General features: G+C 43.0%; 1 protein-coding gene across 3 annotated transcripts in view; it reads left to right on the top strand.

The window, feature by feature from the left end:
• Nucleotides 1-15,742, top strand: part of LOC132883759 (kelch-like protein 29) — a 493,942-nt gene that overhangs the window by 443,675 nt on the left and 34,525 nt on the right. For all 3 annotated transcript variants that reach the window (XM_060917753.1, XM_060917752.1, XM_060917751.1), the window contains 2 exons: nt 10,030-10,212; nt 10,442-10,622. In XM_060917753.1, coding sequence (XP_060773736.1) covers nt 10,030-10,212; nt 10,442-10,622 — 364 coding nt within the window. The remainder of the gene's footprint in view (nt 1-10,029; nt 10,213-10,441; nt 10,623-15,742) is intronic.

The following is a 15,742-nucleotide window of genomic DNA, read 5'->3' as shown; positions in this document are numbered from 1 at the left end:
CTCCGAATTTCTTATACTGTAAAATTGCTATGTCTTTTAAATTGTCAGTTGTAATATATTTTATCTTGTATGCTTACACATTTATTATTCTTATTCCATCCATCCATTATCCATAAGCACTTATGCTGTGCAGGGTCGCGGGCAAGCCGGAGTCTATCCCAGCTGACTATGGGCGAGAGGCGGGGTACACCCTGGACAAGTCACCAGATCATCACAGAGCTGACACATAGAGACAAACAACCATTCACACTCACAGTCACACCTACGGTCAATTTAGAGCCACCAATTAGCCTAACCTGCATGTCTTTGGACTGTGGCGGAAACCGGAGCACCCAGAGGAAACCCACACAGACACAGGGAGAACATACAAACTCCACACAGAAAGGCCCCTGTCGGCCGCTGAGCTCGAACCCAGAACCTTCTTACTGTGAGGCGACAGTGCTAACCATTACACCACCATGCCGCCCTATTATTATTATTATTATTATTGTTGTTGTTGTTGTGTTTCATGACAGGTACTATATAATTTCATACAAAATCTTATCCAAATACAGTCCACGACACAAGACAAATGAAACAGGCAGCTGTAAACAGGGTTTTAGAGAAGAACAGCTGCAAGATATATTATATCTTCCCCCACCTATAGAGGATGTGCAGTCACGTGACCCGCACGTGTGTACTCCGCCATATTGGACGGATTCAGGATTGTTTACCTTGCGCGAGCGTAATGGATCCAGGGAGTAATCCCCAAGAAAATTCGGAAAATACCCCATCTACATCGCGCGATTACTTGTCTAAGTTTGTTCAGCATCTTGAAGGTGATGTGAGGCAGCGTTACGTGGAAAAGTGTTCCAGGTTGGGGATTGCAGATCTGTACAACTTGCCGCAATCCTTGTTCAGGGAAATTCGGAGCTGCGGTGCCGGCGATTTGCCCGATCTGGCCTACCACGAGATTTACAATTTTCTTGTTAATCGTGAATCGTGTTACGCTGGCAAAGCCCTCAAAGCTTACAAGAGCCTGGAAGCTTATAAATATTTTGTTGCGGGATGGGTATCCCAACTACACCTCTGGAAGGTTCCGAAGAAGGAAGTCTACTTGATAACCTCACGGGTAAGTGGCATTAAGACGTTTATCATAAAGAGACTATGCAGGACGTTTTATCGTAGGAATGTTCGAAATCTAAACTCTAAAGTATAAGAAGAAAACAGTAAATCAGAAAGTTGCGCACATTTGCGCAGCTTCCGCGAAAACGTGCACAGCTTTCTGATTTACTGTTTTCTTCTCATACTTCCGATGGTTCATGGACTGTAACAGCATTTGCTTATTTAGTAATTTTAATACAGAATTTACTCTGATGAAATTATTCAGACACTCCAACGCCCCCCCTAAAAAAAAAATCGGATCTGCACGATTCAGCCGTGAAAAAGGCGGCATCCGCTGTTTGCATCCCTGTTTAAACTCATAGGTTAACCGACTTTAACCGGCTAATGAGGCTCGGTGGACGGTCAAGATTTTTTTTAGTTTTCGCCATCCCTACTATGGATTGGCCTTTCAAAGGCATATATGAGCCAAAAAGATAAAACATTGTCATCGACTAGGCCAGGGTAGTAGGGCTAGGCATAGCCATTTTAAACGTTAGAGATCAAGCGGACTGACAGCCACAAACACTGTACTGTCTAGTTTCTAAGTATGCAGTTATCATTCAATCCGAAAATCAACTTAACAGATGTACTAGAGTATTGAATTAGAAGATTACACCTACCTGATATGAAGTGTTCACTACAAATTCGGCTGGTAGAACTGGGGTACCAGTTTTCTCTTCGCACAGCGGACACCCATTTTGCGCGTTTCTCCTCGTCTGCGGGGAATCTATAAAATGACAGCCCCTCCTTTTGGCCCTGTCTATTGGTACAACCAAATGCTGAACAAGATATAACCATTCTCGAAAGATCTACTCCCACACACTTGATAATTAGAACGGGTTCGTCTAAGTTCTATGCGCGGCCTTGCCATCCAAGATGGCAAATAAACAAATATCACGTGACCTCGTGACGTCACGTGCACGCTCTCTATAGTTCTACATGTGTGATTCTTACTGTGTCCTGTACTGGCTTGTAGTCCTTACCAGAGGTGGACAAAGTACCCAACTTCATTACTTAAGTCAAAGTACAGATCCCACTGATCAAATGTTACTCCGATACAAGTGAAAGTTGTCCAGTCAAATTTTTGACTTAAGTTAAAGTACTGAAGTACTTGCTTTTAAAAATACTTAAGTATTAAAAGCACATTTTCTGTCAATGCATTGTTGTATTATTGACACAATGCTTATAATACCTAATGCCTCTGAAGCAACCGACTGGATTATTTTGTGAATTCACAAAAGTAATGCATGCTATGCATCATGGTGGTTTAACGTTAAGCTAGCTAGTCAGTGAAGTTCCACCTGACATGCTAGCAAACTCTTCAAACTCAAAATCATATTGGGTAGCTAACGTTACTACAAAAGAAAGACTTCTACATTGTTTATTTGGCAAGATTATACTAAACATATTTATGAAAGGACTTCAGATAAGTTAACGTTATTAAGTTAGTGTAACTCCGTTTTTACCTGCTAACTAACAGTGTCCAAGTTAACTTGCTATGTGTTAACCTTAGCAGTGGACAAGTCTACGGCAACTTGGTGGGCAAATCCATAGAAAGTACTTTGACTAACCAGACTGCATAGCTACATTTGCAACATTATCGCTAGCTCTAAAAGCACAGACAGCTTCATTGCAAGCTTTCTCTTGGAATAAAACGTTTACATCCCTCAATATGCTTCCGCAAGTTGGACGGCGAGTTTTTGTAGGCTGTGATGCGGTTCGTTTTAGGCAAACAAAACAAACATTTAAAAATGAAATGAATGTTTAATCCTTTCAGAAAATTGAAACATGGGTTCTAGCTATAGCCATGAGTGCGTGCATTCCCCAGAAGAACCGCCTCCTTCCATTCTGCCATCAACTGATTGTGTTAAATAATGCTGCTGAGAAATCATTGATCTTGATTTTATACAGTCTATGGACATGACGTGACTCTAGTGATTACTGATAGACTGTCTCAGTGTCACCTGTGAAAAAAATCAATCGTGTTTTAGAAAAGAAAAGAAAAAATATCCAATTTCAAAGCTGCTTCATAGTAACGAGTAGTAACCTTGATAGAAATGTAGTTGAGTGAAAAGTACGATATTTGCCTTTCAAATGTAGTGAAGTTAAAGTCATAAGTTCTCATCTCATCTCATTATCTCTAGCCGCTTTATCCTTCTACAGGGTCGCAGGCAAGCTGGAGCCTATCCCAGCTGACTACGGGCGAAAGGCGGGGTACACCCTGGACAAATCGCCAGGTCATCACAGGGCTGACACATAGACACAGACAACCATTCACACTCACATTCACACCTACGGTCAATTTAGAGTCACCAGTTAACCTAACCTGCATGTCTTTGGACTGTGGGGGAAACCGGAGCACCCGGAGGAAACCCACGCGGACACGGGGAGAACATGCAAACTCCACACAGAAAGGCCCTCGCCGGCCCCGGGGCTCGAACCCGGACCTTCTTGCTGTGAGGCGACAGCGCTAACCACTACACCACCGTGCCGCCAAGTCATAAGTTTCCAACAAAAAATAATACTCAAAGTACAGATACTCAAAAAGTGTACATAAGTACAGTACTCAAGTAAATGTACTTCGTTACTGTCCACCTCTGGTCCTTACAAGCTATCTGACAATTGGAAAATTAGCATAAAACACAAGACATTTGATAAAAAAATGCAGGAAAAAGTAATGCATTTTAAGTGCGCCCTAAGTTCCTGTTCTTTGCCATGGTCTTCAAGGACTTTTTGGTTGTTCAATCTGTAGACTGCAGTCTTGCTAAACTCGACTTGTTTTGTCTTGTTTGTTTCATAGTAGAAACAAGACACAAGGATGAAAACAATTCAGCTTCTATCAGCCATCTACTGGCATTTGTGTATAAAAGCTGTTTTTTTTCCTGATTGGCAAATCTAAAACCAATTTATCTTCTTTCATCTGGACCATTTTTACCCATTTTCACCAAAAGGCTGGTGGGTACAGAGTCATGTTTGCAAATAACCAGGCCAAATGCAGTTTTTGGAAATTGGAGATGCCCAAAATCATAAGTTAAGAATTGATGGGGGTTTTGAAGTGCCACACCAGATGTAGCTGAAGGCCTGCTGGGAGAGCTGTGATCCCTCTACAGGACATGTACACAAGAACATTCAGAGTGAGTGAGGCTGACTGCGAGCAGGAGAGACGGAGAGAGAGAGATGCACTGTTCTTCCCTGCTCCAGATGCTATTATTACCGCTCTTTAGCTCAAAGGTGAGAGTTACCTGGGTGGCTCTGTCTCCCGTTGGGAACGCTTTATTTATCAGTGGCAGGTGCTGATCCAGTGCTATGGATAGACTCATTAGGAGGTAGCGAGGTAGAAGATGATGCTGTGATTGCTGCGTGACATCGGGAGGAGGGAGAAGGTGCCAAGGTGGGAGATTCTCAACTGTCAAAGGTGCTGTCTCCCATAGCTCTATAAGAGCTACCCATGGAGCAACACTAAGAGACAGAGTGAAGAGACAGCGTGCAGGGGTGCTGTCACTACAGAATTCATCTTCCTGTCTCCATATCACAGATGTAATTGACAGGTGCTCGGAGGTTGGTGAAAAAAGAGACTTTCTCAGATCTTCTAAGTTCAATATCCTCTAAATTCCTGTGTATGTGTTTGCCGTGGGCATACAAAGGTGTAAGGCATGCCAGAGCTCACTGCTGCAGGTTTGATACTTAAAGGAGAAACCCAGGGAACAGGGGAAATAAGCAATATAAGAATATCTGGCAATTGAAGATAAGAGAAAATTTCTGCAGCTCAAACTGATGGCTTAATTAGAGTAATTAATATGCCTAATTATGGAGAAGCCTAATAACATTGTCAGCATAGAATGCTAGCATTAGCACGTAACTTTTGCCCCGAAGAATTTTATGAGAGGCAATTGGTATTTTATTGAAACCCCTTTGGGATACGAACTCACTATATTCACAGTTAACCCTCCTATTATGATTGCAGATCAGTTACATCACTGACTTCACAACAGTAAAACATATTTTATTCTACAATTTCATTTGACCTTAATTATCAACTACTCAGCCATCAACAGTTTGCAGATTAACTTACTTTATTCTAATTTATTGTCCATAATTACCATATTTAGCCTACAATAGGCCATTCATTTTCATTATAAAACACATTTTAGAGCACTGGTTTCAATTGCTATTATGGATGGAGGAATATATTTAAATAATATTGGCTGGCGTTGGGGCGGCACGGTGGTGTAGTGGTTAGCGCTGTTGCCTCACAGTAAGAAGGTCCGGGTTCGAGCCCAGTGGTCAACGAGGGCCTTTCTGTGTGGAGTTTGCATGTTCTCCCCGTGTCCGCGTGGGTTTCCTCTGGGTGCTCCAGTTTCCCCCACAGTCCAAAGACATGCAGGTTAGGTTAACTGGTGACTCTAAATTGACCGTAGGTGTGAATGTGAGTGTGAATGGTTGTTTGTCTCTGTGTCAGCCCTGTGATGACCTGGTGGCTTATCCAGGGTGTACCCCGCCGCTCACCCATAGTCAGCTGGGATAGGCTCCAGCTTGCCTGCGACCCTGTAGGACAGGCTAAGCGGCTACAAATAATGGATGGATGGCTGGCATTGAGTGGTATCTCATCTCATTATCTGTAGCCGCTTTATCCTGTTCTACAAGGTCGCAGGCAAGCTGGAGCCTATCCCAGCTGACTACGGGCAAAAGGCGGGGTACACCCTGGACAAGTCGCCAGGTCATCACAGGGCTGACACATAGACACAGACAGCAATTCACACTCACATTCACACCTACGGTCAATTTAGAGTCACCAGTTAACCTAACCTGCATGTCTTTGGACTGTGGGGGAAACCGGAGCACCCGGAGGAAACCCACGCGGACACGGGGAGAACATGCAAACTCCACACAGAAAGGCCCTCGCTGGCCACGGGGCTCGAACCCGGACCTTCTTGCTGTGAGGCGACAGCGCTAACCACTACACCACCGTGCCGGCGTTGAGTGGTATATCAGATATATTCCATTCACCTAGCATGATACTGATGAAGTTGAAGATGAGTAGCTGAATAGAATATATCTGATATATCATTAAAAAAAAGGTAGCCATTATTATTATTATTATACATACGCACTCCTTTTGGGTGTTCAACATGTCTTTCTCTTTCAAAATTCTCTCAAAATCTTCCGTATTTAACGAAGCAAACCTGGCGGCCATGTTTGTTTACAAATTGTCACAGTCACTCGCAAGCACGGAAGTTTTACATCTCCAACGTGTGATGTCACGTTGTCTTGACAACCATGCAATATCGTAAACCGTATTCAACGCTCATTCTCCATTGGGTAGAGTGCCGTAATAAATGTAGGATAAGCGATATGCTAACAATATTGCATGCTGTCAAACCAAATGAATGAAACCCGCTAGAAGGGAATAGAACACATTTTTATTCCATCGAAAAAGTGTCCTGTATGTATAATAAATAATATTAAATATGTTCTATTTGATTACCTCTTTTTAGCATGTGTCTACTTTACAGATGTTTTATTTGTGTTTATGAGTTCATATTATAAATAAATTATAATTTTTTTATCTAACAGGTCAAAATTGACCCACTTACACTATATGGCCAAAAGTACAGTATGTGGACACATGATCACCCCCATATGCGTTTTTGAATATCTTATTCCAGATTTAGTCCCCTTTGCTGTTATAATAACCTCCACTCTTCTGGGAAGGTTTTCCACTAGATTTTGGAGCGTGGCTGTGGGGATTTACTCACTCAGGCACAAGAGCATTAATGAGGTCAGGCACTGATGTCAGGTGAGAAGGCCTGGGGCTCAGTCGGCGTTCCAGTTCATCCCAGTGGTGTTCAGTGGAGTTGAGGGCAGGGCTCTGGGCAGGACACTCAAGTTCTTCCACACCAACCTTAGCTCTTCATGGACTTCAGAGATTTTGTGCATAGGGGCATTGTCATCCTAAAACATGCTTGTTGTAATAACAGCAAAGGGGTGACTAAATCTGTCTTAATGCACATGGTTTTGAAAAGGACATAATATACGAGTGTGATGGTCAGATACCCTTTTTACATACAGTTGTGGTCGGAAGTTTACATACACTTACTGTGCACATGAATGTCATGGCAGTATTTGGGCTTTCAGTGATTTCTTTGAACTGTTCTTTTTCTGTGGCAGAATGATTGTACAGCATACACCTTGAATAGGAAAAAAAAAGAAATTAGTGCACGTTTTAATTTATTTAAACATTATTCAACATCCAATGCAATACATTTTAATATATGGATGTTTCATTAGGGCGGCACGGTGGTGTAGTGGTTAGCACTGTCGCCTCACAGCAAGAACGTTCTGGGTTCGAGCCCAATGGCTGACGGGGCCTTTCTGTGTGGAGTTTGCATGTTCTACCCGTGTCTATGTGGGTTTCCTCCGGGTGCTCCGGTTTCCTCCACAGTCCAAAGACATGCAGGCTAGGTTAACTGGTGACTCTAAATTGACCGTAGGTGTGAATGTGAGTGTGAATGGTTGTTTGTCTCTATGTGTCAGCCTTGCGATGACCTGGCGACTTGTCCATGGTGTACCCCACCTCTCGTCCATAGTGGGCTGGGATAGGCTCCAGCTTGCCTGCGACTCTGTACAAGATAAGCGGTTACGGATGATGGATGAACGTTTTATTAGCACTGTCACCTCACAGCAAGACGGTTCTGGGTTCGAACCTTGCGGTCGACTGAGGCCTTTTTATATTGAGTTTTTATGTTCTCCTCATGCCTATGTGGGCTTCCTCCAAGTGTTCCAGTTTCCTCCCACAGTCCAAAGACATGTGGATTAGGTCAACTGACTACTCTAAATTACCCATAGGTGTGAATGTGAGTGTGAATGGTTGTTCGTCTCTGTGTTGCCTGATGATAGACTGGCGACCTGCCCAGGGTAAACCCCACCTCTCACCCTATGTTAGCTGGAATTGGCTCCAGCTTCCCCCGCGACCCTGATGGATAAGCAGTGTAGATAATGGATGGATGGTTGTTTCATAAGGGATATACATCTGAGCAGACGTCATGTTCATGCATCATTGCCCACAACGTATGAAAATAAATTATTCCTGTGTGTGCAGTATCTGTACCACCTGTTTCCTTAAGCCAAGAATGAATCATTCTGGTGACAGACAGAATAGATTTTGCATCATATCTCTAACTTTAGCACCCGAGCAGATGATTAACCTCAACATTCCCTATTCCATCTCCCATCCAAGTAAAGACAAAACAAACATTCTTATTCCCCTCCTTTTTTTTTTTTTAAACGCCTTCGGGTTTTTCACCCCAGTTGTGCATTTACCTGCCCTGGGAGATTTAGTGAAAGAGCTGGAAAGGAAAAGATGACTGTTTAAAAGAGGGATGCAGGAAGAGAGAGAAGCCCATGGATCAGTCGAGCTGCTGTTGTCAGTGGAGCACCGGGGAAGTATTGATTCAGAAAGATGAGCCAGCAGTTACAGGGAGCTTAGGAATGTCTGAACCTTTCTCTTTCTCTCTCTCTATCTCATTCCTAAAAAAAAAGGTTACTTTGTTAGGTGCCTTGATGACAAGCCTATACAGCTGTTTATCCAGTGTGTATAATACAGGATGCCATGACTATTGGTATCTTGCTTTCATACAATATGAAGCTCTTCTACTGAAGCCTTTGCTCATTGTTTTATCTAATGAAAATTGGTTCTTTGTTGTCAACTCATAATTTATTATTTGTGTTTATTTCTCAGGCAGGTCTAATTAGCTCATTCAGCCAACAGGCGATGATCTTATGCCATCATGTGTTGTCTGTTGTCCGTCTGGCATCGTCCGCATTTCACGAAAATCGCTTCTCTCTCAATTCTTCACCGATTTTTATTCTTTTCGGTAGGAAGGTAGGTCTGCCTGGGGTGCATATGGCTTCTTCCCAAATTTGCATAATTGCAATTAATAATGAAGATATGGAGTAATTAATCCCTAACAAGCAATTTCCACACAAATCGCTTCTTCTCCCTCAATTCTTCACCGATTTTGATTCTTTCTGGCATGAAGGTAGGAGTACCCAAGGTGCATCTAACTTCTACCCAGATTTGCTTAATTCCAATGATGAATGAAGTTATGGACTAATTAAGACTTAATGAGCAGTTCAACAAAAATCGCTTCGTCTTGGTCAATTCCTCGCTGTTTTGGATTCTTTCTGGCAAATAGGTCGGTATTCCGAGGCTGTATATAACTTGCAACATTTATTGCGCAAGGTGGCCCACTTTAGATCGTTCCTTCAGGACTAGACAGGGCCAGAGTGAGCTACGCCGTCATTGACGGTCTCGTTTAATTTATAACATTTGTTGAGCAAGTGCCTCTTCAAAAGCTCAACTAAAAATATAGTTGACCTGAACGTTGAAGGATGGCAAAATGCAGAGTGTCCACATGTTGAGAATATTCAGGCCAACCTGGAATCACCGGAGGGTATACCGCTGAACAGATGGTTATGACTTTAGTTAAGCTCTGATAATTCAGTTCTGCACACAAGCTGGCTTGGTCATGGAGGTTACTTTGAAAGGAGGAAAAAGGGCCTTTATGTAACGCATTCATGTTTGCCAGAATACTTTGGCCACAAGTTAATTTAGTGGCTCCATGTCCGAGTGTGTTTGCGCAAGGTAATTTAATGTCATCTGCTGTGTTGATATTCTTGGATTTCGTCTCCATCCAGCCTGGTTAATCAGTGAAGCTAATGGAGCAGTGCATTCCATCAGTACACCATTATCTCCTAATGCTCTGTATACTTCTCAAAGCTATGTTTAATAGCTTCACCATTACCACCCAAAGGGGCTGCTGACACGCTTGCAGCATTATCAGAGCACAGCTCCATGCCATGATTTGTTGTTTCTGTAACCTGCAGGAGTTGCAGAGGTGATCGTGTTGGTCGGAGGGCGGCAGGCCATCGGCATGAACCAGCGCTCTCTCACTGCAGTCACCTGCTTCAACCCCCAGAACAGCAAGTGGTATCCGCTCGCTAGCTTGCCTTTCTACGATCGCGAGTTCTTCAGTGTTATTTCAGCAGGGGACAACATTTATCTGTCAGGTACTGTCCTGTACTTTTTAAACACATCAGTTGTCACAGCAAATGTTGGCCATTATTGGTATATTAAAGGATGCACTTTTTTTTTTTTTTTTTTTGCTTTTACCACAGCTTTTCAGACATGCAGTATGTCTCATGTTCTCATGTTAAATGAATGAAAGTGGAATGTAAATGAGCTGTAATTAGAGCACCATGGTTATGAGGTGTGAATGTCACTCGGGCCTCTCATCAGGTGGAACCGAGTCCGGGGTGACGGTGGCAGATGTGTGGTGCTACATGTCACTACTGGATAACTGGAACCTGGTGTCACGCATGACTGTGGCACGATGCAGACACAATAGCCTGGTGTATGATGGGAAACTCTACACTATCGGAGGACTCGGCATGGCTGGGAATTTGGATCATGTAGAAAGGTAATAACATATTGGCATATTCTTTAAAAACATGACTTCCCTCATCACTTTGTTGACAGATTTCTTATTTTTACCACTTACAGCTAAGATTCAACAAGACTGTTTAATACATACTGTGAGTCTATCATCACATAAAATAAACCCCTGACAACCTGGAAATATCCCCCAAATTGAAAGCTGTATTTAACAGGATAGACATGGAACTAGTAGTCATACAAACGTGACCGTACTCTCAATATTTTTTTTTACACTTGTGACACCGCTAGCTGGTACCAGGAAGTTATTGAAGTGACTGTATATGAAAGGTCCGGCGTACTCCAGTGGCAGCCAGCCCACGAGGGCAAGATTAAACGGAGCAATCAAAAAAACATTACAGCTCTTATTAAAGTAGGCTGCCGCGCCTCATTACAGGATTGAATGGAGCTCGCGAGTGCCTCTCAGCACATAAGTCGCTCAAAATGAAAACCTCTAATTCGATATTTTTTCCTTAATGCCTCCATGCTGCGCATTATCATGGAATACTTTCCTCCCCCTCCAGCCATGTAATAGTAACACCTAACTCTCGTCAAATTTGAGAATTAGGAAACCGCCAGCACATCGCGTTTCCGCAGAAGGAGAAACCGTTAATGTTTTGCAAAGTGTCACGCTGCATATTTCAAAGTGGTTTACAGGATGGAGCTTCTGCAAGGTATGGAGCTTATGCAAGGCTAAGAGAGATTGCTGACCAAATGCCCCCTATTTAATGGCTTAACCTGTCTGTGATGTGCTGGTAAACAGATATAATAACATTTCCACTCACCATAACATTCAGATTATTTACGCTTCTGCAAGTTCAGCCGAAAGCCAACGTATTGTACATCGAACTAGTGAAGTAGCAGAGGGATCAGCATGAATTATTTGCAATACAGCAGCAGTTTCAAACCAGCCCATTGCAAAGTTAGCGTGCAATACTTTACCTTTTTCTCAGTAGGGTTTGCTCTGTGTTCCGAGTAGTTAAGTGTCAGTAAGTATTCCTTGCTACTGCTCCTTCTAGTATGCCCAGGCTCTTAATGCCACAGCTGGGGTTTTTTAAATTATTATTATTCCCATCATTATGCTATTTAATGCACGTTCACACTCCAACGCAGATATGACTAACCCTTTCTTTTGTTCGACTGAGATGATGGGTCAGAACAAGTCTTTGAGAAATACAGTTTGCAATTTTTGCAAATAGAATGCTGTGGCCCGTGCAACCTTCTGCTCTTCTGTAATGGGTTGATTTGCTTGCAGTCTTCAGGTGATTGACACTGCCTAAGGAAACTATTGGCCCTTTTCCACTACCCTTTTTCAGCTCACTTCAGCTCGCTTCAGCCCGACACGGCTCGCGTTTCGACTACCTTAGAACAGCACGACTCAGCTCGCTTCAGCCCTGCTTAGCACCCAAAACTCGCACGGTTTTGGAGTAGGGCTAAAGCGAGCCAAACCGAGCCGAGTGGGGCTAGGGGCGTGAGGAGACACTCCCCTGTGCACTGATCGGTGAGGAGGAGTGTCCTCACATGCCCACACACGCCCCGCGAGCACGCTGGGATCTGTAAACACCGTAAACCCGGAAGAAGAATAATTACGAATTACGAGAATTTCTGAAGCCTTATGCACCTCGCCTCATCTATACGCTCTTGCCAGTATCTGTTGGCGTTGTCGGTGACAACAAGCCACAGCACCAAGACCAGCAACACTAACGACTCCATGTCCTCCATGTTTATTGTTTACTATCCTGGTCGTGAGACTACCGCTTAAAAGATCACTGATGTCACTGTTTGCGCCGCCTAACGACATCACGTGACGTCCACCCACTTTCGCTAACTCCACCCAATGTGTCCACCCACTTCCAGCCAGCACGGTTCAGCGCGGTTGTAGTCGAAATGCAACTCCAACAGCCCCACTCAGCTCGACTCAGCCCAACTCAGCACGGGACGGCTCAGCCCAACTCAGCCGCGTTGGTAGTGGAAAAGCGGCATTTGTTTATCACCCTGTGTTTCTGGCACCCAAGTCCATATCTCTCTCTCTCTCTCTGCACCTCCCTCAGCCCCTTTCCTGCCTAATTTGTGACCTGCCATCCATCCATCCATCCTTCTCCAACCTTTTCATGCTCCTAACCATCAAATATCCCATCCTTGGAATTGTGTCTTCAATCAGGCATCTCCTACAGCTGCTGTACACAGCCTTTCTCTGTGCCCAGCAGGAGACTGAAGCCCAACAGTGAAATGGAGATGCCCTGTGAGCTCACGGGGGGTCTGGACTCTCCGGAAAAACTGGAGAATTTGTTCAAGGCTGAGCATCTGCTGTGCATCAAAGAGTGTTCGAGTTTATATTTGGCTTATTGCATGACGAGACAAACAAGTTTCATGAAAATGAAATGCAAACAGGAGAGTAGTTCCAGTTTACCCATTATTCATGATCTACTAACCCTAACACGTTCATTGAAATCACGTGTGAAATTTCAGGGTGAGGGATAGAAACGTATCAAATTTATTCTACTCACATTTATTTGCTCTTGCCTACATAGTCACTGTTTTGTTATGTGTTCGCACGAGTGTGGGTTTGCTTCAGTTTCATAGCAACCTTGACAAGAAGAGAAATTGTTTGAAACGTCAACAAGAGCTACCGAAGTAAATGTCTGTCAAAGACACTTATATGATTTTAGTTCATTAGTTAAAGGAAAGCTGTATTTTCATTGGACATATAAAAAGTTAGTGGTTGTGTGCCATGCTGACATAACAGGTGGACGTTGATAATGCAGTTACAATGTCATTTAATAGGAGAAATCTCTATTTCTAAAGATCTAAGTTGGTAGCTTTTAAAAACAAAATAACAGCTTTTCTCACTCACCAACGTCCAGCGACGCTCAGTGTTATAGTAGGCATATCAGGTGAAAATTCAAATTCAGTCCAAATTGCTTGAAACAGCTCTCATTGAATTCAGAATTGAAAGCAGAGCAACATATGTTTTACAGAATTAAAACTTGTTTATCCATTCATGAGATATTACAAATCAAAGATTGAAAAAAAAGTCTTAATTTTTAGAAAACTGCTGTAATATTCTGTATGAGGATCACATGGTCCAAAATGGGCCTCATTAATGAATGAGATGTTTTTCCTTAATAACTTTTCTATTTTTCAAGGTATTTACATGGAAATTGGCAGGCACATAGACGGTTGTATACTGAATACAAAGTTTGAAAAATTAATAAAAACCCATTATGCAAATTAGTATTAATTATGCTAATTAGGTAACAATGTTAACTTGGTATACTCAATAGAAAAAAGTGATAAAAGATTATTTCTAATACCCTCTTTGTTCTCTGTAGGCCTTTGTATTTCTCAAAAGTAGGGCTGACTAGTGTTTATATGAAAGGATATAAATGATAATATTCACAGCTTTCAAAGTGAACCTCAAAAAAAACTGTGAGAGCCACATCCAATAAAAAATTCCAGTTAATTGAATTGAAACTGACACTCGCGTTTCTGACTTCCATTTTTTTTTAAATATCATTCCGACCACTAAGATCTCAATGTTTTTCATTGCAACAACTACAGTTTTATTCTCATCTCATTATCTCTAGCCGCTTTATCCTTCTACAGGGTCGCAGGCAAGCTGGAGCCTATCCCAGCTGACTACGGGCGAAAGGCGGGGTACACCTTGGACAAGTTGCCAGGTCATCACAGTGCTGACACATAGACACAGACAACCATTCACACTCACATTCACACCTACGGTCAATTTAGAGTCACCAGTTAACCTAACCTGCATGTCTTTGGACTGTGGGAGAAACCGGAGCACCCGGAGGAAACCCACGCGGACACGGGGAGAACATGCAAACTCCACACAGAAAGGCCCTCACCAGCCACGGGGCTCGAACCTGGACCTTCTTGCTGTGAGGCGACAGCGCTAACCACTACACCACCGTGCCACCCAGTTTTATTCTAAAATAGTTATTTATTTACAGGAATCAGTTTGATTTGAAAAAATAAGTAGGTAAAGCTATGAAAACTCACTTCAAAGTCTCCCGTGAATCATAACATCAAAACTAGCTGATGGAAAATTTTGCTGAATGCTTCATCAGAAACAGTGAGAGCGAGAGAACATCCCTATAAAAGTTATGTGATTGATATTCATGAGTAATCCAGTCAGAAACCGATCAGAAGAGAGAGAGAGCCTGACTCGCTTTCCCATGACTCAAAAAGCACCGGCAGTTTCCTGACGTCCCGCGAGCAGAGGTTGTACTCTGTTGTACCAACTTCAACCTGTCGTTACTCCCAAAGTACTGAAGCGATCTTAACCAGATGAATTTCTTTGGAAAGCAGAAATTATAAGCTTTTTACCGACAGTAGTCAGAATAGCAAATATTCAAGAGTTAAGCAATGGCAGATTTGGAAACTTAGATGAGCGTCTGCATGGACAATTTTCACAGCATGGCCAGTGAGCGTCTGATATGTCTAGTTATAGTAATACGTAATCTAACACAAGCAGTGGAGACAGCAAACGACAGAATGCAATGATTTACTGAATTATGGGGAGTTAGTGGTCTACAAGATATGCACAATGGCACTGATTTAGCATGAAAGTTGAAGCTGATCTCTGTGAGCCAGAGTGTACAGGAGAGGAATTGAGAAAGCTGATGGATTAAGCACTGTTGCAACGTTCTCTTTAGGTAGAGATGAAGAAAAGGCTAAATCCTACTGGCACAGCAGGGAGTAGAAGAACAACAACTTTATTCATCACACGTACACTTAAGCACAGTGAAATTCCTCTCTGCATTTAACCCATCTGAAGCAGTGAACACACACACATACCCAGAGCAGTGGGCAGCCATACTACAGCACCCGGAGAGCAGTTAGGGTATGCTCTGGGTATGTGTGTGTGTTCACTGCTTCAGATGGGTTAAATGCCTTGCTCAAGGGCACTTAAGCCCAAGGCCACCCCATATTAACCTAACCGCATGTGTTTGGACTGTGGAGGGAAACTGGAGTACCCGGAGGAAACCCACGCAGACATGAGAACATGCAAACTCCACACAGAAAGGCCCCCATCGGCCACTGGGCTCGAACCCAGAACCTTCTTGCTGTGAGGCAACCGTGCTA

This window comes from Neoarius graeffei, chromosome 3 (assembly GCF_027579695.1).
Source record: "Neoarius graeffei isolate fNeoGra1 chromosome 3, fNeoGra1.pri, whole genome shotgun sequence".
Lineage (NCBI taxonomy): Eukaryota > Metazoa > Chordata > Actinopteri > Siluriformes > Ariidae > Neoarius > Neoarius graeffei.
This window is presented reverse-complemented; position numbering and strand designations above follow the sequence as displayed.